Here is a 24627-nt window from a genome sequence, read left to right on the forward strand (position 1 = left end):
ATTGTTGAATGCTTATGCATTAAAGAGGAGTCCATTACCTGTTATCTATGTTGTCCCGGTATGGATGTCTAAGTTGAGAATAATCAAAAACGAGAAATCAAATGCGATCTTTCTCCTTAGACCTTTGTACAGGCGGCATAGAGGTACCCCTTTGTGACACTTGGTTGAAACATATGTTATGCAATGATAATCCATGTTAATCAAAGCTAATTAGGACAAGGTGCGGGCACTATTGGTATACTATGCATGAGGCTTGCAACTTATAGGATATCTTATACATAACACATATGCTTTATTACTACCGTTGACAAAATTGTTTCTTGTTTTCAAAATAAAAGCTCTAGCACAAAAATAGTAATCCATGCTTCCCTCTGCGAAGGGCCTTTCTTTTACTTTATGTTGAGTCAGTTTACCTACTTCCTTCTATCTTAGAAGCAAACACTCGTGTCAACTGTGTGCATTGATTCTTATATGTTTACCTATTGCACTTGTTATATTACTTTGTGTTGACAATTATCCATGAGATAAACATGTTGAAGTTGAAAGCAACCGCTGAAACTTATATCTTCCTTTGTGTTGCTTCAAAGCTTTTTACTTTGAATTTATTGCTTTATGAGTTAACTCTTATGCAAGACTTATTGATGCTTGTCTTGAAAGTGCTATTCATGAAAAGTCTTTGTTATATGGTTCAGTTGTTTACTCATTGTCTTTACCATCGCTTTGAATCACTTCATTCATCTCATATGCTTTACAATAGTATTGATCAAGATTATGATAGCATGTCACTTAAGAAATTATCTTTGTTATCGTTTACCTACTCGAGGGCGAGTAGGAACTAAGCTTGGGGATGCTTGATACGTCTCAAACGTATCTATAATTTCTTATGTTCCATGCTACTTTTATGATGATACTCACATGTTTTATACACACTTTATGTCATATTTACGCATTTTCCGGCACTAACCTATTAACGAGATGCCGAAGAGCCGGTTCTCGTTTTTCGCTGTTTTTGGTTTCGAAATCCTACAAAGGAAATATTCTCGGAATTGGACGAAATCAACACCCGCGTATCTTATTTTCCCGGAAGCTTCCAGAGCACCGAAGAGGGACCAGAGGGGAGCCCTGGGGGCCCCACCCCACCTGGCGGCGCGGCCAAGGGGGGGGCGCCCCCCTATGGTGGGGCCACCCTCTGGCTCTCCCGAGGCTGCCCTTCCGCCTACTTAAATCCTCCGTCGCGAAAACCCTATAGGAAGAAGCCACGATACGAGAAAAGTTCCAGAGCCGCCGCCATCGCGAAGCCAAGATTCGGGGGACAGAAGTCTCTGTTCCGGCACGCCGCCGGGACGGGGAAGTGCCCCCGGAAGGCATCTCCATCGACACCATCGCCATCTTCATCAACGCTGCTGTCTCCTATGATGAGGAGGGAGTAGTTCTCCCCCGAGGCTAAGGGCTGTACCGTAGCTATGTGGTTCATCTCTCTCCCATGTGATCTTTATGTGATCATGAGCTTTGTGATCTACTTGAATATCATCTATGTGCTACTCTAGTGATGTTATTAAAGTAGTCTATTCCTCCTCCATGATGTAATGTTGACAGTGTGTGCATCATGTAGTACTTGGAATAAGCTATGATTGTGATCTCTTGTAGATTATGAAGTTAACTATTACTATGATAGTATTGATGCGATCTATTCCCCCTTTCATAGCTCTGACGGTGACGAGTGTGCATGCTATGTTAGTACTCGGTATAATTGCAATGGTCTATCATGCACTCTAAAGGTTACTTAAATATGAACTCCGAATGTTGTGGAGCTTGTTAAATCCGGCTTGAGGGAGCTCTTGTAGCCCTACACAATGAATGGTGTTTGTCATCCAACAAGAGAGTGTAGAGAAAGTAGTATTTGTTTATTCAGTTATGTGATCAATGTTGAGAGTGTCCACTAGTGAAAGTATGATCCATAGGCCTTGTTTCCAAGCATCGAAACTCCGTTTACTTACTGTTCTGTTGCATGTTTACTCGCTGCCATATTTTATTCAGATTGTTATTACCACTCATATTCATCCGTATCACTTGTATTTCACTATCTCTTCGCCGAACTAGTGCACCTATACATCTGACAAGTGTATTAGGTGTGTTGGGGACACAAGAGACTTCTTGTATCGTAATTGCAGGGTTGCTTGAGAGGGATATCTTTGACCTCTACCTCCCCGAGTTCGATAAACCTTGGGTGATTCACTTAAGGGAAACTTGCTGCTATTCTACAAACCTCTGCTCTTGGAGGCCCAACACTGTCTACAGGAATAGAAGCGTGCGTAGACATCAATGTCCATGATGGGAGAGTTGAAGTTCTTCCTAGCTAGGCTTCCAAGTGAGGCAACTTGCAAAAGGCACCTTCATCTCTCAAGAAAAGTATGTGAAGGACATGCTCAAGAATTTCAACATGACCAATGCAAGCCCAATGAAGACACCTATGCCCGTAAAGGGGCAACTTGGCTCATGTGACGGTGAGAAGGATGTGGATATAAAGGTATACCGCTCATGATAGGATCCTTGCTCTACCTTTGTGCCTCTAGGCCGGATATCATGCTAAGTGTAGGGATGTGTGCTCGTTTTCAATCTGCTCCTAAGGAGAGCCATTTAATGGCGGTCAAACGGATTCTAAGATACCTTGTCCTCACTCCTACTCTCGGGCTATGGTATCCAAAGGGGTCAACCTTTGAACTCATTGGCTATTCGGATTCCGATTGGGCCGGTGATAAGGTTGATCGGAAGTCTACCTCCGGGGCTTGCCAATTTATTGGCCGGTCATTGGTGAGTTGGTCATCCAAGAAACAAAACTCCACCGCTTTATCCACCGCCGAAGCCGAATATATATCCGCGACATCTTGTTGCACTCAATTGTTATGGATGAAGCAAACTTTGAAAGACTATGGTGTGTCTCTTGGTACGGTGCCTCTTCTTTGTGACAATGAAAGTGCAATAAAGATCGCCAATAACCCGGTTCAACATTGTCGCACCAAACATGTTGACATTCGCCATCACTTCCTATGTGACCATGTTGCCAATAAGGACATTGATCTCACTCATGTGGGGACAACCTACCAAATGTCGGATATTTTCACTAAGCCTTTGGATGAAGCCCGATTTGTTAACTTGAGAGGAGAACTTGGTATTCTTGATCCTAAAAACTTAGATTGAATAACTTCTTGCACTATATTCTTGCATTTATCTTGCTATCTAGCTTAGAGGCACAACACATATGGGGATAGTCATCTTACCATGTCTTGGTATGATGCATACCTATGTGTGCAACATAGATAGACCCAATGTCATTATATGGACCCAAGCATGTCTCTTCGAGGTCTCATGACATTTGCGCTTTCACATAGGGGGAGTAATCCCCGCCCCTCATTAAGCCTCAATTGCAACTTGATTTGACTATATAAGGCTAAATGATCTTATTGCAAAAATCACTTCAAAATGACTTATGATTCTTGATATATATTTCGAATCATGCCCATTGTTGCTATTTACATCTTGTTTGGATTTTTACTCCAATGGGTATGCCTAGAGAACTTTGTGTTTCTAACCCCATGTCTATGCTCATCTCATCATCGTCTATCTATCTATATGTACATGTCATCATCTGAGCATTCATACACATTTACACAAAGATTAGGGGCAAAAAGAGGCAAAACAAGACAAAACTGGGTAGAATAACACTGGCCGGTCTCTGGCCCGGTTGCACCGGCCTCTGCGCCGGGCCAGCCGGCGCCTGGCCCGGTCAACCGGGCGGCACACCAGCCGTGCGGCTGGTTAAGTGGGAGGAGGTTACCCCTTCGGGGATCTTCTTCCTCACTTCCCCCCTTCCACCATACACACCATGGCCGCCGCCCACATCATCCCCACCTCTTTCTAGGGCCTTCCCACCACTAGAAACCTCTCAAACTTCACCAAATCATAGATCGGGACCCTTGCATCATCTTCACCAAGGGATTTGGTCCCTCTCAAGCTACTTTGGGAGATATTGGGGATTTGGCTCTCAAGCCCTACCTAGGTGTTCTTCTTGTTCCCTTGAGCAAGGAGGACCATGTCTTCGGGTAAATTGTTCTCCCTTTCCCTCTTTCTCTAAGTCCTCCTCACACATTGCATGTTTCTTGAGGAAAAGTTGAGAAACCTAGGGTTAGAGTTAGGTTTTGTAAGTCCTCATGCCATTAGAGTGTCTCACACCACTATGCACCTATTCCACTCTATTGCTATAGTCTATGTTCAAGTTTATGAGTTTTTTCATGATTTTGTGGTAGAATTTCTGGGCAACATCTCACAATTCGACAGTCTCGGTCTCTGGCCCGGTCAACCGGCCGGTCCGGCGCGTGGCCCGGTCGACCGGATGGGCAACCGGACAGCCCGATCTCCCGTCCGATTTGACCGGACCATACGCCGGGTCGCCCAGTTTTCGCACAACTCTGTCAAAACACTTGAATATATACTGTGCTTTTTGGCTTCCCTATTTACTGATGACATGTACACTTACCCCACTGCTATCCTCGCTCTATTTGCTCATTCACAGGTGATTGGAGTGGTGAAGACCGTGGCAATCTTGCAAAGAGAGGAAAGTCTACGGTGCCTGCAGGACGCCGTTCTAGCGGCCGTGTGCCTTCTAAAGCACCTCAGTTTACTGACACTGGCAGCTCCGCTGGGGGAAGAAGCAAGACAGTTGGCTCTAAGAGGAAAGACAAACACGCAGCCCAAGATGATGATGAAATAGTGCCAGACTACAATGTGGGCGCATCACATCTTCGTGATTGGCAAAGTGTGAGGAAGGAAAATCTGTATCGCTTTGTGCAACGGACTTACACTGGTGGGGACAGGTTCTTCTGGACCAAGACTCAAGCAAGCCTATGGGATGATTTCTACAACACTAGAGAGTGTATGAAGAATGGTGCTATTGTGATGCCCAAGGCCATCAACACTGAAGAGCTTGCCTTGCATGAAGCCACCAAGTACCGCTTTGTGGTCGATACCTTGAAGGGGTTGGGACTGTATGATCTTGTGTGCCTGAAGCCCGATGATGACCAAAGAGAAGGCACCTATTGTCCCCTTCTTGTCCGTCAATTCCATTGCACCGTATTCTTCCATGATGATGAGGATCGCACTATAACTTGGATGACTGGCAAAGAGAAGTACTCATGCACCTATACTCAGTTCTGTGAAGCCATGGGTTTTGGTGGTGGCCGTGCTCAAGGGTTCAAGATTCATTCTCGGCCTAAGCTTGTTAAAGGTGACATCTCCTTTTGCTATCCCCCGAACCCTACATCTGGTCCTCCCACTATCTCTGGGATGTATTACTCTTATCTTGTACTTGCCAAGATGTTCCGTGAGAGTCTTATCAGCAAGTCAGGCGACTCTAGTGAAGTCAGGAACTACCACCTGAATCTGATGTACTATTGCCATCCTGACAACATAAGGAAAATTGATGGCTGTGATCTCATTCACTGTGAACTGAAGCGTTCTGTTCTGGGCTGCATGACTCCCAACTATGCTCACTACGTTCAGAGGCTCATCAACAAGATGGTACCTCCTCCCAACAACACGCTAGATCAAAGGATCACAATGGAACCATTCAAGTTCCCCGCTCAGGACACACGTCCGGAAGTCCCTGCCATGATGCCCTCTGAGCGCCGTTCCAAGGAACGACATGATCATGCAGCTAGCTCCAGCTACTCTAGGCGCCCCAAGCGCGGTGCCTCTCGCTTCTTCTCAAGCTTGTGGCAAATGTGCAAGAATACCAATGATGTTGCACATCAAAGTCTTTCTTTGAACCAGGAGACACGGAGGTGACAGAATGAGTTCATGGCTGCAAGGAATGTCCCTGTTCCTCCTTCTGGACCTGAGATGGAGCCTGTGGTTGCACCTGCTTGGGAGATGCCTCCCATTACTGATGAGATGTTCCCGAACTTCGACCTCTCCATGTATGCTCATGGTGGTCTTCCCCCTAGGACTGCTCGTGCCCCTGCTGATGCTGATGATGATGATGAAGAAGCTGAAGGTGATGAGGATGAGGATGATGATGGCGAGGGCTCATATTCCCTTGGGCATGAGTTCTACTGATGGGAGCGCTAGCATCTCTCCTCTTTTCTTCGCCTTTTTGGTGTTCCGATGCCAAAGGGGAGAAGAGAGTAGAGTCTAGAATATCACGAGGTTCTTTGGTTGTCACAAGCCATGGGTGTTGCTTTATTTGCTTCTTATATGGCTTGTGCTTATTTGCTTTGCTTTCTCAAGAACCATTTGCTACTTTGAATAATTCGTGTATGGACGAATTATGGGGGAGCTGTCGTAATATCTTACATGGAATCAAGGTTTAGAGCTTATCATAATATCTATATGTGACTCTAGCTCGGTTTGTCATCGTATACCAAAAAGGGGGAGATTGTAAGGGTATTTTACCCTTATCCATTATTTTGGTAACAATGACACCGTGCTAGAGTATTTGGCCTAATACATGTTTGAAAGGATAATCCCAGGTATTAGCCAAAGAGGCATAAATGGTGTATCAAAGGAACAAGAAGGCTAAGGGAGACCCCCCCCCACTTCGACAACAATCAAAAAGGGGTCTACAGCAGGCAGTCGGTCAGTGGCCCGGTTGGGCCGGCTCGTGCGCCGGCAGGCTCCGATCTGCCCCCGGTCGACCGGGCGCATGGCCGGGCGCTCCGGTGCCAACCGGCTCCTGCGTTGATGCCTTCCGGGCGACGTACTGGAAGACACGGAGTTGCCCCCGGTCGAGGTCCGGTCTGCCGCCCGGTTTGGACCGGCGGGTCCGGTCCCTGGCCCGGTCCGACCGGGTGCATGACCGGGCGCTCCGGCGCCGACCGAGCTCTGCGCTGACTGCAACCGGAGGGGTAGGCACTATAAATACCCCTTCTCCTACCTCTGAAGGGTAGGCACTACACTACAAGCTGTTCTTGAGCTCTTTCTCTTATACTCCATTGCTAGAAACACCAAAAGCCTCAGATCTCCCTCCTCCTCCACCCAAACTCAAATCCCTCCGGGGAAACGATAGAGGAGGACCCGATCTACTGTTCTACCAAGCCAAATCTCATTCCCCCTTGTATTCATCAAGAAGCTTGCTCTCTAGGGTTCCTTGGAAACCCTAGGTGGGCAAGAGTGGTCCGGAAGCATCCGGGCTGTGGATTTGATCTCGACAAGATTGTGAAGGTTTGGAGGCTACCTCAAAGTCTACCACAAGTGAGAGAGCTATTCCTTCGTGGGATAGGCTCCGGAGAATAGGGTGAGCCTTCGTGGCGTGGGGAATCCTTCGTGGGACCTCCACCCCTCCAAACGTGACGTACCTTCTTGCAAAGGAAGAGAACACAAGAATACATCCTCGTCTCCGCGTGCTATCGGTTATCTCTAACCGAACTCTTTACTTGTGTTATAACTTCCTGTGAGAGCCTTCGTGCTTGAGTTACTTGTATCCTCATATAGGTTGTTTCACCTAGTTTGCATTAGGCTCATCTTTATATTCCGCAAAGCCTAATATTGTAAAGAAAGAATTAAAATCTGTAGAAACCTATTCACCCCCCCTCTAGGTTTACCATCTTTGAACTTTCACGTGCGATGCATCAAGAAATCCTAGATGTATAGGTTCACACTCAACTTTAAATGATCTAGTGGAGCATTTGTAGGAGAGGGGAGGAAACATTGACTCATTTTTGAACAAGTTGAATTGCAATTTATTTGAATTCTTGTATGAATAATTGAATTTGTATGTTAATTTGGATTATTGTGTGAATTCATTTATGTGTTTGAACTATGTAATGTTGTTTGAATTATTGTTTAAAACTATATGCAAAATCTTGTAACCTGTAAGAGAATTTTAAAAATCATATTTTTGGGGCGTCAACCGTATTGGGAGCGCTGGAGTGGGCAACCCTTTCCCAAATGGAGGGAACGAGTGCCAACCTTACGCCTATTTAGTGGCCGCCGGTGGAGATGCTCTCACAGACCGGTGAGTCATCCTCCCCCAATTCAAGTGGCAGTGATAGAGTCAAACCTAACAATCACTCACTTAGCGGAAGAATTACAGTCACATGAAATAGGACACGATTCAAAGTTCTATTGCAACGACAGATACATGATTACATATGAATGTTTGCCTAACCTCAACAGACACAGCTAGGGTTTGAACCCAAGATTACAAACATAACTAAAGCGAGAGAAATCGATCTGAATAGGGAGGGAAGTCGGGACAAACAAGTGAGCAAGTGAGTTTCCAAAGTGCCAGTTGTAAAGCGGGGTTGTTGCATTTCAAACACCGATGCTTGACTGCCTAGGCAGTGCCAGGTCGAGCATGACGTCCTCGATCTCAGTCGTTGGATGAGAGATATATGGTAGACACCATACTGAACAAGTCATTGGACAATTATAATTATGAAGAAAGAAATGAACTAGTGTTCTTCATCGACCAGACTCCAGAGTAGTAGGGCCCTACCAAATCCCCCGTTTGAGACGACCAGACTTGTCCTCAAGGATGAAAGCCAGAAAAGACCTTCAAGATGAAAACTATATTCTCCCTTGTAGCTTCTTATATTATGTTGATAGGTTGGACCATTCTCCCATTGGACCACCGGTATGACTACGGATCCTTGTATTCTAGGAACGATTTGGCGCTCCATAATTGCTCAAGGTTTGTGCCATACGTCCTTGATGTTTCTTGAGTCCTTATCGAAAAAGATGTTTCTTGAGTTGAAGGATATGGAATATGTGATGAAGTTTCCAGCATTCTGGCAGTAATGGTTTATAGGATGTATTGTTGTCGAATGTAGCTTCAGACATCTATGAATGTTTAGGAAGGTGCGACTATATGGTTGAATATTTAAGTACACCATATCCCCAATTTTCGATGCTCTTTCTGATCTTCTTTTGTCAGCCTAGATTTTCATCTTTTCTTGTGCTTTAATAAAGTTTTGCCTGAGCTATCTCTCTCCGGTGGTAGAGATTGGGATGTAGTCAGTTTGATTGTCCTCTGGTGTAGTAATTTTTCAGCAATCTGAGGTGGTGACGTGTTTAGAGAAGTGTGAAATGAAGTGTAAAAGGTACCCCCGCAAGGCTTTGGCTATAAGAATGCCATATTTCTCGAATAATTTTTAAGATGAGATGACACAGATTCAATCTCTCTATTTGCCCATCAGTTTGTGGGTGGTAGGAAGTGGTAAAGTGTAGTTTGACTCCATTGGGTTTGAATAGATCCCACATAGTGCTGGTAAAGATCATGTCCATAGATGTAAAACCATGCAACTTAATAATATTTGCAATGAATTCTTTGGCCACTCACTTCACATTGATTTGATGATGTCTCGCGGAAACGAAGTGCCAATATTTATTGATTTTTTTCCACTACAACTAAAATGATGTCTCTATTTTCATATAGTGAAGTCCCTCAATGAAATCCATGTGTCCAAGTAAACTCATTAGCAACGGTCCAGGATACTCATAATGTTATGATTTGTTCATTTGGCATACCAGATTTTCTTTGATGTAAACAATAATCTGGGTCTAGTCTTTACTTTTAAAGAACTTCGAGTTAAGTTAATTCATCCACCGTGATTACGGCGTGAAAATTTGGGTGCCACGCACATATTTATCAGCAAGTCATGTATTCCATGCTTGAGCTAAGTACATTGAGATCAATTTTCACTTTTGTTATTCAAGAGAGTTATCAACAATCAATTGAAAGTTCGATTTGTTTCTTCAAAGGACCAAGCTGTTAATGGATTTACAAAGCCTCTCCCCGTTGGAGTAGTTCAAATATAACTCCAACTTGAAAAGTTATAGTTAAGAGAGGGAGTTAGAAATAGAGGCATTGTTGGTCACATATTTGTACAGGAGCTAGTTTATGTTTTGTACTCTTTTCTTAATCCCCAATACTGTATCCCCATATGGTGGATTGGTGGAATGGGGTTTTATGGGATTAGGTCAAGGTATGGGTTTCATCCAATACTTCAGAAAATTATTCCCACTAATTCATACAAAAAACTTTAGTGCCCAACAAAGCCTAAATATGATCGTGTGTATGAGGGTGGGAGATGAATGTGTTAGCCAGATATAGCAGAAAGTTATATCAACATCTATGAAGTTAAATCGATATCACTACTAGTAGAATATATTCATTGCATAGTATGGAGTACCTTTAGTCTACCATATCCGGAACGAGGCATACGACACTGAACATGCAGACCTAGCGCTCATGCCCCTGTTCTTTGCACGATTTCATCAGGTTTTCTCGACCGGGGCAGGCGCAGCATGTCCACAAGCAACTGTTCGGCGGCGGGCTGATCCAAAACGGAGGGACGGGAGTCGGCCACCCTGCCGCACGTGGTCGAGTTGAGGTATGGGCGCGCCGGGAAGAGATGTGCGCGACGGCGCGAGGCCGTGTCGTGGCCAGCCTACTGCCTACCTAGCACCTTCAACTCTCATTTGATTTCCTCCCATTTTCAGAATTCATTTCGCTGGCTCAGCTCGCACATGGCCCCACCTAAAAGGCCTCTAATTCAGCGCCGGCGGTCGCAGATTAAGGGCGATTTACACAAAAATAACTCTTCTGTCAAACTATAGCACATACTGACCTCTCGGGCAAACTATTTCACCCATCTAACCTTTTTGTGTGGCGCCCCTCTCATGGGCGCCACACATGCCCAAGTGGCACCCGTGCTTCTGGCGCCACACACCCATCCGACGTGGCGCCGTCGACGCTGAGGTGTGCTACCCATCCGACGTGGCAGGATGTGTGGCGCCGCTCCGTGGCATCGGCGTCACACATCCACTTATGTTTGCACAAACATACCGTAAGACATTTCTCCAGGGACTTAGCCGTTTTGACGACCCTGTTTGTGTGGCGCCGATGCCATGAGCGCCGACGGCACGGGCGCCACACAAACAGGGTCGCCAAAACGGCTAAGGACTAATCGTCCGGAGCCCCTGGATGTTTTCGACCCCAAAGTTGATATAAGTTGACGTGTGTGGCGCCGATGCCATGGGCGCCACACAGTGGGCTCCCGATCAAGGTTCTCATGGTGATGAGGCCATGGCCTCGCGTTTAGTATCCTGGGCCGCCCAACTGATAGGCGGTCCCAGCTCCATACGGAAAGTAGGAGCAAGTTTCCACCAATACCGCCGCTCCCAGTCCTGCGACAAGCTTCTTCCAACTGCGTACATAAGACATTTCGTTAGTACTTTGTCTAGCACACTACTATAGAAGAATAGTACATACAACAAATCATCACCTGCCAATAGAGGTAGGCAAGTGCCGCTGTTCCCCAACTTCACCGGTGCTCCAACACCGTAAGCGCCTTGAGCCAACACCAATGGGCCAGCTTCCCACCACTGTCAGCAAAGAGAGTCCTCGAAATCATGTACCATAAGTACACGCGGGTGTACGTCCTCAGAGTGTCCCTGTTGGCCCCTTCCGGGCATTGTCCAAAATTAAGCCTAATCCAAGAGAAAGATGCGCCGCCGGGAGCCCTCGCCTTTGGATCTGCTGGCAGCGGAGGAGCCCTGCCAATAAGCGCCTCCATCTGCTGACGCCACCCATCAGAAGCTGTGTTCATACACAGTGGCTAGCCCTGAATAGGTAGTCCAAGGATCATGGAAACATCCTGAAGAGTAGGGGTCATCTCGCCGGCCCTCAAGTGGAAGGTGTGCGTCTCCGGCCTCCACCGGTCGACAAGAGCGGTGAGTGCCGCGGCGTTCATGTTCGGCCCCCCACGGCTTACAAGCGATATGAACGGGAGAAAACCGGTAGGCTCGATGAACTCCGTGTACCTCTCGTCATACGGTATATCCACTGTGCCATGGTAACGAATCTTCAAAGGGTGAAGATCCGTTGTCCTCTCCGTCATATGAAAAGCCCGGTGATCCCTGTCATACTCTTGATCTAGGAGCCACACCATCCTACATGTTTACACAAATACACCATATTATGAGCCATTTCTAACAAATATGAGCAACACATACATGAGAATATATCCAAATAAGTCATCACACATACATCACATACATACATACATATACATACTTATCTAGGGATAACACACCATATTATGAGCCATTCCTAACAAATATGAGTTATTCAATCACAAATATGAGTTATTCCATCACATACACATTCATGAAATTTGATGCCTAGGGTTCCTCCACAAATCTAGGATACATACATATCTAGGATTCCTACACATACACATTCAACACATACATAGCCATTTCAACACATACATAGCCATTTCAAATCTAGTTTCCATGTCTAGGGTTCATGTACAAATCTAGCAAAATTTTACATCTATGGTTCCAACAAATCTATGGTTCAAACACATGCATACAATGAGGCTATCAATTTCAATACATACACATCAATATAGATTCCAACAACCAACATTTCCAATCTAGGTTCCATGTCTAAATTGAATTAAATCGGAGCATATCTTGGATGAATCGAAGGGGAACGAAGGGGAATACCTTGAGGATTGTATGGGGATGGATTTGGCCGGCCAGATCTGTCCAATCCGTGGAGGATTTGGTGGGGGGCGGAGGAGGGGCGGCCGGCGGCGGCAGTTGGGGGAGGAGAAGCAGAGAGGAAGAGAAAGAAGAAGAGGGTCGGGCTGGGCGCGGGCGCCACACTTAAGTGGATGTGTGGCGCCCGTGGCATCGGCGCCACACATAGAGCATCGCCAAACGGCTAAGTCCCAAGCGATTTGTCTTACAGTATGTTTTGGGCAATTACACGTGCATGTGTGGCGCCGATGGGAGCGGCGCCACACATCCTACCACGTCGGCTCGGCGCACCAGCTCAGCGTCCAGGGCGCCACGTCGGCTGGGAGAGTGGCGCCGCAGGTACGGGAGCCACTCGGGCATGTGTGGCGCCCATGGGAGGGGCGCCACACAAAAGGGTTAGATGAGTGAAATAGTTTGCCCAGAGGGTCAGTCTGTGCTATAGTTGCAACAAAGGATTATTTTTGTGTAAATCGCCCAGATTAAGATATTCCTCGTCGACCATTTTGTCCACGTACACCATCAGCATATTTCTTTTCAACCCTTTGCCAAATCTGAGCCAGGCAAAAACATTTTGAAATTTGAACCCTGAATTCACCGCCACCAAATATGGATCTGAAGTTTTGCAGATCGATGCCAATAAAAAGAACACATAAGCAATCATCGGTGATGGGTGGCTTGTGGTCGAGTGCTTTTACTTTTCTTTCGATATGGAAGCTAGGCCTCAACTTCTACATCAATCGATGTATGTGGCTTTTTTATTCATTTATTCATCAAAAGTCTAACAAGGGATCATACGTTAAATAACCCGAAGTCATCACATAACATCTACCAAACACGGCAATGTGAGAAGATCATGACAACAGGGATTCATTCACTGAAATAAGAAAAAAAAACCATGAACTAGGATCAAGAATCATCGCATACCCGAGACACTGATTAAGAGAAACGGGAGCACTCATCCGGTCTAGCAGACTCATTGCGAGCGCCTCATGCCCACGACAAAGAAGTCGTCACTATCACGCTGGTCCATCTTCAGGGCTGAGATCCGCATAGCCCATGCCAGACACCACCATGGCGATAGACAACATGTCCACCATCTGCGAGCCCAACACACTATAGTCGTCGCCGAGGCCCCTCTGCACCACGCCGCCTATACTCGCCATCGTCAACGCGTTAGAAGAACTCCACTCCACCTCCTACCTCCACCATCCGGTAGCTACTCCAAAACCATGTCTTCAAGAGGGAGAAAGACGCTGAGAGCGCCGCCATTGTCCGATCCGAAAGATCTAGGGTTCCTCGTAGTAGTCCGAGTGAGTTGACCTAGGTTGCAATGGTGACACTTTCAACAAGGTAGCGACTTAGAGCATGTCGCCATCGCCCGCCATGAGCGAAGTCGAAGCTTGGTTTTCACCGGCAATCGCGTCTCCTCAACTCGTTGTCGGGACTATATGAGGGATCAGAGCGATCCGCTACAAACAACCGGCCGACCACCTCCAACGGAAAAGGAGGCCACCACCGCCATGCCTAGGGCCAAAGCCCTCGACGTCCTCGTGTTGTAGGTCTATCGTAGGAGCACCGTCGGTTGCCAACGTCGGGGTCATCGAGATGCTGTTGGGATAACGCCTCATTAGGGATTTAGGGTCATATTAGGAAATTGTTTCATCCAGGGGTCAGATCAGCCATTTGTTTTTGCTCAGATTTGTGAGAAAAAAAAGTCAATTATGACCCACAAGCTAAGGGCATCTCCAGCGGGGGGCGGCGCAAACGGACGCTGTGCGACTGTTTGCGTCCGCGCGGATCGGAAATGCGTCTGCACCCAGCTCCAGCGGGGGCGATGCATCGTGTCCGGGGCGTCCGCCGCGACGCAAATATGCGGCACGTTTGCGTCTCCGTGGACGCTGCGCGGTCACGCCGAGCGTCCGCTCGCTTCCCCCACGGGCCCGCCTAGAAGCGACCCTGTATCAAGGGCATCGCTTCCGCGGCCAGTGCTTCCGCGTCTGCGCCGCAGCCTCGCCTTCAATGTCGCGGCTGCCTGTTCTGTGCGCGCACTCGCGGGCGGCGGCTTGGCTTCTGCGCCGCTTTCAATGGCATCGTATCCCGCGCGCGGCCGGCCTTAAAAGTCGACCGGCATAGTTCTTGCCCTCGCCTACACCTCCACTCCCACCTCCACTGTCGCGCGCCGCCGCAACACCATGGGAAAGAAGAAAATGACTTCGAGGCGTCCGACAACGTCACCAAGAAGGAGGAGCGGACGCAGAGGGTGTCGCTGCCCGTCACGGTGGGGAGGCTGATGCATGAGAACTGGACGCCGTGCGCTGCCTGGTCGGGCATGCAATTGCCTGGCGGCTTGCGGCTCAGCAACGGTCGGGTGCCCGTCCCTCCCGTGCCTGCGCGCGAGCCAGATAGGAGCGCCGAGATGCGGCGTACGCCATCGACTCCGACAGCTGGCGCACGTATCTTGTGTCCGAGAGGGATCGGAGGAGGAGGGCGGGCGGGCTTCATGGGCGACATGGACTTTCCCTTCGACCGTCCACCGCCGCCTCGTCCTCGAAGACAGCAGGCGCCGACGCGTGCGCACCAGGCACCGACGCGTGCGCAGAACGACGACGACGACGATGACGACTACATCGAGGCGCTGGCGTATGATACGTCTCCAACGTATCTATAATTTCTGATGTTCCATGCTTATATTATACCAATTGCTACATGTTTTATATACACTTTATATCATTTTTATGCATTTTCCGGGACTAACCTATTAACAAGATGCCGAAGTGTCAGTTCCTGTTTTCTGCTGTTTTTGGTTTCAGAAATTCTACACAGGAAATATTCTCGGAATTGCGCGAAACAAAAGGCCACGTCCCTATTTTCCAGAAACTTCACGGAGTCCGAAGGAGAGACGGAGGGGGGCCACGAGCTGGCCACACCATAGGGGGGCGCGGTCCACCCCTCTGCCGCGCCGCCAGGTGGGGAGCCCACCTTGGGACTCCACCGACATCGCCCCTTCGCCTATATATTCTCCCAGATGCGAAAACCCTAAAGATATCAGTCATATTCCACGAAAAGTTACGTAGCCGCCGCCATCGCGAAGCCAAGTTCGGGGGACAGAAGTCTCTGTTCCGGCACGCCGCCGGGACGGTGAATTGCCCCCAGAATCCATCTCCATCGACTCCATCGCCATCTTCATCGCCGTTGCTGTCTCCCATGATGAGGAGGGAGTAGTTCTCCCCCGAGGCTGAGGGCTCTACCGGTAGCTATGTGGTTCATCTCTCTCTCCCATGGTGTGATCTTTATGTGATCATGAGCTTTGTAATCTAGTTGAATATGTAGATGTTAATCTTGTCTATTATGCACTCTAGAGGTTACATTAATATGAACTCCGGATTCACTCTCCACGGTGTGATGGTGACAGTGTGCGCATCGTGTGTGATTCATTTATGACGTTGTGGAGCTTGTTTACTCCGGCTTGAGGTGTGCTTGAGGTGTGCTTTTGCAGCCCTACACAATGAATGGTGTTTGTTATCCAACAAGAGAGTGTTTGAGAGTAGCATTTATTTATTCAATTATGTGATCATTGTTTAGAGTGTCCACTAGTGAAAGTATGATCCCTAGGCCTTGTTTCTAAGCATTGAAACACCGTTTCCAACAAATTCTGTTGCATGTTCGCTTGCTGCCATTTTTATTTCAGATTGCAATTACTACTTATAATCATCCATATTACTTGTATTTCACTATCTCTTCGCCGAACTAGTGCACCTATACATCTGACAAGTGTATTAGGTGTGTTGGGGACACAAGAGACTTCTTATATCTTAATTGCAGGGTTGCTTGAGAGAGATATCTTTGACCTCTACCTCCCTGAGTTCGATAAACCTTGGGTGATTCACTTAAGGGAAACTTGTTGTTGTTCTACAAACCTCTGCTCTTGGAGGCCCAACACTGTCTACAGGAATAGAAGCGTGCGTAGACATCAGCGTACCACAACGAGGAGGTTAAGGACGACAGCGACGACTACGTCGCGGTCGTCTTCCAGGAATGGCAGCTGGCCATGGCGGAGGGTCGCGAGTTCGAGTTCCCGGACAACATGACGACGACGAGATGGCGAAGCTCGGCCTCCTCGTCTCCGAGAACGACCGACCTATGCAGCCGCCGCTGCCCCGGTACGCCACCGGCTTCATGCCGCCGGGCCTGTCGAAGGATGAAGCCCTACGACTGGCGCTACAGGACTCGGCCGCGCCACAACCGCCGCCGTACAACCCCTGGGCTCCTCCTCCGCCGCCACATCCCTGGGCGCCTCCACCGCCGCCACAACCACAACACTGGCCGCCTCCAACGCCGCCACAGCCACAGCCCTGGGCGCCTCCACCGCCGCCACAGCCACAGCACTGGCCGCCTCCACCTCCGCCACAGCCACAGCCCTGGGCGGCTCCACCTCCAGCACGGACGGCGCGCCCGGCGTACGTTCCGCCGGTTTCCAACTGGCCGTGGCCGGTACCGGAGCTCATCGTGCTCGACAGCGAAGAGGAGAAGTAGGCGCAGGAGTTTAGGGTTTATTTTCATGTGTTAAACTATGTAAATTATGTTTTCATGTTATAAAAAATGATTCTCGCAAAAAATATATCGTGCCGCTGGAGCCACACCCGACGCAAACGGACGCGCGATCAATTTCGATCATTTCAACCGACGCAAATCGGACGCGCGCAGATATTTTCGGACTCTACGTCGCCCGCAGGAGATGCCCTAAGCGATTTTAAACTCGACACGCAAGCGCCGTAGATATTCTTCCTTCGGTCAGCAGCGACTGCAAGGCTGGGACCCAGCTAACCAAGCGGCTCGCTCAGTCCCGAGGCTCGAGCCTCGGCTGCCGTCGCTCTCACGGGAAAGATCACCGGCGCTCGTGTCGCCACGGCGTGAGACGCAACCCCACGACGGGCGGACCAGATCGCGCGGCGCGTGCTCCGGCTTGCCCGGAGCCCGTACCGCGGAGCGGCTCCGGGTCGGCTCGGCTCGGCTTCTCCCCTGCGGGGCCAGGCAGGCCGCGTGCTCCCCCACCCAATTGTGGAAAGCGAGGAGAAAAGGTGGACGAAAATATCTAGGAGTGGACATCTCACCGTCGCCACAGCCAGCCAGCCAGCCACCGCCCTGAATAGAATAGCCGCACATAATGGAGCGGGCCGGACTGCGACGGGCGGAGGCAGCCGCCGCCGGGCGCGGCCGCCGCTCTTAGCATCCGAGACTGCTGCCTGACTGGCCGCAGCTTCTACACCCCGGCCGCGGGAGCTCGCCGGGAGCCGGATTGATTGATTGGGGGCACAAGCGGCGGCGGCGGAACAGATGGAGGAGGAGGCGTCCGCAGATCCAACACCCGCCTCGTCCTCCAGCGTCTACGTCCTCTGCTGCTGATTCGAGCTCGCCGGCAGGAGTCTCTGGTGATCGTGCGTGGGCTTGGCTATGGCCGGCGAGGCGGGTCGCGTTGGCGGCGGCGGCGCTGGGGTAGGGGGAGGAGGACAGCCCTTCGTCGACCGGAGCAAGGTCAGGATCCTCCTCTGCGACAGTGATCCCGACAGCTCCCAGGATGTGCTTCGCCTCCTCTGCAACTGCTCCTACCAAGGTCAGTTCGCCTTAGGAAGTTAGGCCGTTTATATCGTTTTCCATTTTAATCAGTACTATAGCAAATATGCCCGCCAGTTGCGGCGGATTTGTTTTTACTGGATATTATTTTACTGGAATGCAACTACCATCAAAATATTTTAGAATATGTTTTTGTTAATTTTTAGGTGTCTAACACTATCCATAAATCTCAGTCACCTAAATTGTATACTTGAGAATATGTTTTTCTCAAGTGTCGTCAACTAAATTGCTTCTGGTATTGTATGTATTTTGTCTTGAAAATATGGACAAACAAAAAAACGACGGAAATTTGGGAAGAAACCGTACTTCCTTTATTATTAGGTAAAGATAGATAGGAAATGCCCACGCGTTGCATCGGTGGAGAAAAGAAGCCGCGCCATGAAAAGCTATTATTTCCTAGATTCCTCAAAAAAATTTATTACTACATGCTTAAAATCAATTGTGTTAATGGAATGAAGCGAATCTGTCGAAATTGCTTTCGTGGGAAATTCATTGAACACATAGAGTAAAAAATGGAAGTAGTTCAGTTAAGCACCGCACTTAACAGCTCAGGAATTTTGTGCAGGCCCCGCTTTGGTACCGCACTTACCAGCGCCACCAAACCCCTCCCGGCCTCTCAATCCATGTGCTTAATTTCCTTCCGTCTGAGGCAATCCATTAGAGTGATCTGCTTCCTTTCTCGCCTTTCCTTCCCTGTCTGAGATAGATTCAAATCTTCCGGCTGCTACCAAACCCTCAGTGAGCCAATTCCTTCCTGGTGGATCTTAGACTTTGCTGCTGCTTTTTTCCCACGTGGCTTGTCAACATCCAGAAACCTGCGTATATGAACCGGCAAATCTTCCTAAAATGAAGCGAGGTGGTACTAATCGTAACCATCTAGACACCGTTATAGCTATGGGTTAGGCTTCCGATTTCGATGGGTCGGATGTGGAGCTAGCCCAGCAGCGCAGCTCGTGGCCCATCATGGCGGGAGCCAGGAAAGAACAATGCAGAGGAAGGAATCCAGCGACACGAACTGTTATTTTCTTAGACGGTGGTAGTTGATGTAATTTCAGTCAACATTTGGAGTAATTCTAAGTTGGACGAAAAAAGGAAAGAAACCTTACTTCCTTTATTAGTAGGTAAAGATATACTAGGCTTTAAGACTTTATTTGCTGCTTGCTGTGGACGTAATTACTACTGCTAGCACGGTGTCGTACCTTCATGTTCTTTTCTAATGGTGTATCTGTTGGCTGTGGCTGCCTAATGTTTCAGTGACCTGCGCCAAGTCCCCACGGCAGGTGATCAACGTGCTCAACTGCGAGGGGGCAGAGACGGACATCATCCTGGCGGAGGTCGATCTGCCCGTCTCCAAGTGCTTCAAGATGCTCAAGTACATCGCCAGGAACAAGGAGCTGCGCCACATCCCCATCATCAGTAAGCCGCCCTTCCAGTTCCACAGCTCTTTCCAGCGCTCCAATTCCCGTGCCATGCTTTGCAGTGATGATATGTCCTACGAATGGGATCATGCAGTGATGTCCAACAGAGACGATGTTTCTGTCGTTGTCAAGTGCTTGCGGCTAGGGGCAGCCGAGTACCTGGTCAAGCCGCTGCGCATGAATGAGCTGCTCAACCTCTGGACCCATGTGTGGCGGCGCAGACGGATGGTAAATGGCAATTTGTTTCGACTTCACTTGTGTTAAAACCATGTTCTAGGCTGGTATGCGTATGCTTGTTGCTGCTGCACTGTAAGAAATTGTTCTTGAAACTGAATGTTGGTGTTGGCAGCTTGGTTTGGCAGAGAAAAACTTCTTCGTTGACAATCTTGAGTTGGTGCTATCAGAACCTAGTGACGCCAATACCAATAGTACCACGCTCCTTTCGGACGAGACGTATGATAGGCCAAAAGAAAACAGAAATCATGAAATAAATACCTCGAATCAACAGGAATACGAGGTAATCAATTGATTTATCTGTACGAAGTTCTACAGCAGTCCAAGTAGTAGTTTTCTCTTTCTGTGTATTTAACTCTTTTAGATTTTTGTGTTGCTTCTTAAATGGTCCTTTTAACCACATATGCTATATAATGACGAGATGCCGATCTAAACCCTTACATTTCTTGCTATCTCCAGTCTCCTCCGGTTGCTGATCCCCCAAAGACAGAAGAATTGGAGAATCTACCAAGCATTACTGAATGTGGCGATAAAGCATGTAAGTGCATGTCTGACCTTTATTTTCCCCTTCAGCTGTCGTTGTTTTATCCCCTATTATGCTAACTACTCATTCATAGTTTTCAGCTGGTTTCTAAAGCTTTATCTTTTTACCAGCATCTTCAGGAGGAATGTTTTCACGCCCAATAAAGACCAATTTGAGGTTTGCTGAGTCGTCTGCATTTCTAGCGTATGTTAAGCAAAGCACTCCAACCAGCACCCCATTGGATAATGAACTACAGAGAGGGGGTAATCAGTTAGATATTGTGGATCACCAGGGTGATTTCTCTAGCGCGACTGACAGAATTGATACTAACAGCAGTATAAATACTCGGGATGAAAAAGCTTTTGACATGCCTATGCAGTATCCTTCGGTATGCTTTTCTTCCTCTAACTTGCATCCGGAGCAAAGAAATGAAGGCCAACAAGATGTTTCAGGAACTCCTCCTGTATATCACTTCCCATATTATTATCCAGGGATGGTAGAGCATGGCATGGCACTTCATTCAGTGCAACATTTTCAAGGAAACATAAACACTGCTCAAGCACATACACCACCAGCATTCCTCCATCAATACAATGTTTATCCCCATGGCCATGGTGTATCTACGATGCCATCATTTCAGTACAATCCTGCTGGTATGAGTGTACATTCCAGTCATTTGTCAACGCAAAATGTGTGGCCACCGGTATCAAGCACACCGATTCCTGAGGAAACACATAGTCACTCTGACAGGAGGGCTGCAGCACTTGCCAAGTTCAGACAGAAAAGGAAGGATCGCTGCTTTGATAAGAAGGTGAGGTATGTAAATCGGAAGAAACTTGCTGAAACGAGGCCGAGGGTGAGAGGTCAATTTGTTAGGCAGGCAAGCAATGCAGATATAATTAGCACTGGAGATGACATCTCTGATTATGAAGACGACGATCCATCATCCAGGGAGGTTGTGATGGTTTCTTCACCAGATTAGTTTGAAAAGCCATCTTATGTGTGAAATGGTGTGGATATGATCATTGCTCATCTTGTGACTGCTCACAGAATACATCCTCAACACTCAGCACCACCCCGAAAGAACCTGTGGCATACCTATTATGATTATTACTGTGGACATTTTGGGGGGAATTGTATTTTGACAATGTAAGTTAGTTATACTCGTTTGTGATGCACATGACATTATGGCAAACTCTGTGACCATCGTATTATTACACTAATTGTAATGACCTCTTTCTCTTTGCTCATAATGTTCAGTTTCATTTTCTCTATTTTTTGTGTTCATCAAATGCGCGTTGAAGAGCACCATCCAAAGACAACGTTGCACTGTTTTGCCTGCTGAGGCAACCGCGGCAGATTACAAAAAGGAGCAACATGATACCTTTATTTATTTGAACCAAAAAGAATTACAGATGTCAGCTCCATTGCTAAGAAGTTCTACCAAGAAAAATGGATGGGTTTCAGCTCCAGTACTAACAACTATCGATTCTAAAATTTTAATATTGAACTCTCAACCATTTGAAGGATGAACATCTAACTAATTTTCATCGATGGAGTAAATGATGGAGGGTGAACTTTAAACAATTGAGCTTCAAACCACTTGCGCCTGAACGTTCTTACTGATTCAACAGACCTTGCTGAAAAATATCCAATTCTACCCTGCCTCCCCTAAGCCAGCCTTACGACGAACAGCGATATGGCGCCAGGATCTCCACAAGGAACCAAAACCAAGCAGCTAGTGAATGGGGAAAGGAAATAAACAAAAAGGAAACATTTCTTAGGTCACAACTTGGGATTGTTCAACGCTGTCAGAAATTGTTCTAAGTGAAAACTGTACGCACTATTCAAATAAATGATATTGAGCAGAATAAATGACAGCGGTTGCTCACTTGCTTCTCCAGCTATACAAAAAATTCTCTACTTATGGCATGTGAAATCAAGTTACTGAGAGTTTGGTTCTCATTTTAGCAGCTAATCATGAAGGCAGTTATGAGCAAGGTAGAACCAGATGATTTGGTCTCATATGGAGTGCATAGTACAAAGAGCATAACCGATCCATAGCATAGCATTACATTCAGAGTTATTGCGGCAACAAGCAAGATAGGAACATAGCAGTACTGATTCTCTGTTCACATAGCTGATCGCCTAATCTACACTCGAAATAGGAATTCCGCATAGTAAATGTCTCTTTAGATAACCCATCCTGCAATTGCTTCAGTACTTTTGTGCTGGCTGTTGGGTTGGCAGCAATCCAAACCTCTTCTTCAACAGGTAACGCTGGCGAGCGTACTTGTCATCTGGGGAGAAGCGAGCTGCATCACAAGTAAAGATGTAAGTACAGAAAAAAGAACAATCCACTACATTTTGCTTATGCCTATAAGAACTTGTTGGTACGTCAACAATGCAATACAGATGGTGTACTAAAAAGCTAAAATCTCGCAATTCTATCTACAGCCTCGAATATGACAGGACAAGATTCTAATATACTGCTTTCCTAAGACAATTTTCACCATCCGAGAACCTAGAATTATTTTTAGGTATTCTACAAATACCTACGACAGTCCATCAGTCCTTAATGAAAGCATGATGGCAACTTCTTACTCTGACCCCTTAGTAACAAATCTATTCAGACAGAAATGTATATACTAAAAAAACATTGCTAGATAACAAAGCAACATCAACTTTACGAAGCAATTCCAACCTCCAACACCCAAATAATAATAGTAAAAAGCAGATGAACCAAGGTGAGCAATTGATTAGATGTTGCGTGGTAAATGTGGTATGCAGCAGTATCCCACCATGAATTCAGAATCACTTTCATAAGTATCCTTCAAATAACAATGAGTGAAAAATGTTTGGGCACAAGCAAAGCTCTTTATTCTAGGAAAAGACCAAGACCAAAAATACAACCTATACAGTTTCTTGAAAACCATGCCAGCATGTTTAACGTTTGAGAACAAACAGGTTGGTGCTGCAACCGAAGTACCAAACCTAAGAAACAGGACATGACACCGAAAAGGGGACGCTTATCAGACATGTGTACCCTCTTTTACAGCGCAAGAAACTGGCATACTAAGTCCAAACTCAAAACAAAGGCACAAATTTGACATGTAAGCTGACACAGCCAAGACAAAGAAGGTAGCCGGTATACCTGGGTGGGCAGACTGAGTCGGCACACCGAGAGGGGATTCCTTCTGCAGCACAAGAGCAAGAAAAGCATCAGAACGTGCTCACGGCTCAAATCATACACTAGTCAACAGCAAGTAAGCGCAAGGGCAAAGCTCATTCCACCTTGGTGGTGTACACCTTGACACCCTTCTCGTTGACGTAGTACTGGAGATACATCTTGGATCAAGGCGCGAGAATATCAGCTCTGAGAAATCGGACGAAACAGTTGAGAGACCGTCGATTACAATAATAGAATGGGCGCGGGATTGAATGGTGAAGAGAAGAGCAGTTACCAGGAGGTTCGCGGAGGCGGGGAGCGGAAGAGGAGGGAGACTGGTATCTGGCGGCTAGGGTTCGGGGGAAGCGGGGTACAAGAGAGGGAGGAAAAGGGTTAACTGGTATTGGTAAGTGGGACCGGATTTTTTTATGCATGAAGAATGGACTATGCTGAGACTCGTGGGCCGGTTTAAATCTGGTACCGAGGCAACCAGACGGCCCAGAAAACTCGAACAGGGGTTTTCTTATCTCGGCCTTTTACTGTCCCAAAAATTCAACGAATTTTGAATTCAATTATTTTAGAGCCTAAATAAATAAGCTTTCAACCCTACATTACAGAGAAGACAATCGCAAGTGGCCACTGGTTCTAGCTTCTTTCTCGGTTCGATCCCTCGATCCCTCCCGTCAACTCCATGTTTCATATCTTCACAAAGGCCACATTCTACAGAACACACAAAGCATAAAATTTTAGTGGAAGAGACAACAGGATCAACGACCTTAAGTCTCAAAAGTTCTTGGAACTCCCAATAGATGCACCAGTAGGACGATCTATTGATTGAATTTGATGCAACAGCTTCCACCACATGGCTGCAATTATTCTGAATAGTAGTTGGTCAACATTGAAGGTCAGTAACATGCTTGAAGCACTCGAGGAAAGGAAGTGCTTCAGCCTGCTCTGCACTCACAAACCCTAGAGGTACTGACATCCACTAGTTCACGATTCTCTTGTACCATCACGCATGATCAGCTCCAACCCAACCTTCACGCTCCATGAGTCCCATCCCCATCGACGTTCATCTTTGTCCAACCAATAGTAGTGGGACGACA

The 24627-nt window shown here is 47.3% G+C and overlaps 2 protein-coding genes and 1 pseudogene across 3 annotated transcripts; 1 reads left to right on the forward strand and 2 right to left on the reverse strand.

The window, feature by feature from the left end:
* Positions 1–11276: 11276 nt before the first annotated feature.
* On the reverse strand, positions 11277–11948 carry LOC124666511 (annotated as a pseudogene).
* Positions 11949–17982: 6034 nt separating this feature from the next.
* LOC124660264 (two-component response regulator-like PRR1) lies at positions 17983–21602 on the forward strand. 2 transcript variants are annotated; one of them, XM_047198078.1, is made up of 6 exons: positions 17983–18157; positions 19432–19593; positions 19690–19823; positions 19945–20112; positions 20289–20367; positions 20484–21602. In XM_047198078.1, exons 1-6 carry the CDS (start codon positions 17998–18000, stop codon positions 21332–21334), a joined length of 1554 nt encoding a protein of 517 aa, XP_047054034.1. In that variant the 5' UTR covers positions 17983–17997; the 3' UTR covers positions 21335–21602. The 2 variants fall into 2 exon arrangements, with proteins under 2 accessions (XP_047054034.1, XP_047054035.1); XM_047198079.1 differs by lacking the exon at positions 17983–18157 and having other exon boundaries at positions 19483–19593; positions 19658–19823.
* A 655-nt stretch (positions 21603–22257) lies between these two features.
* On the reverse strand, positions 22258–23910 carry LOC124667392 (H/ACA ribonucleoprotein complex subunit 3-like protein). Its single transcript, XM_047204683.1, has 4 exons — positions 23817–23910; positions 23647–23728; positions 23507–23549; positions 22258–22667 (listed from the first exon to the last, which is right to left on the reverse strand). The coding sequence occupies exons 2-4, from the start codon at positions 23698–23700 to the stop codon at positions 22570–22572; spliced, it is 195 nt and encodes a 64-aa protein (XP_047060639.1). The 5' UTR covers positions 23701–23728; positions 23817–23910; the 3' UTR covers positions 22258–22569.
* Between the last annotated feature and the right edge of the window lie 717 nt (positions 23911–24627).

The sequence above is a fragment of the Lolium rigidum genome, chromosome 6, assembly GCF_022539505.1.
Source record: "Lolium rigidum isolate FL_2022 chromosome 6, APGP_CSIRO_Lrig_0.1, whole genome shotgun sequence".
NCBI classification, from domain to species: Eukaryota; Viridiplantae; Streptophyta; class Magnoliopsida; order Poales; family Poaceae; genus Lolium; species Lolium rigidum.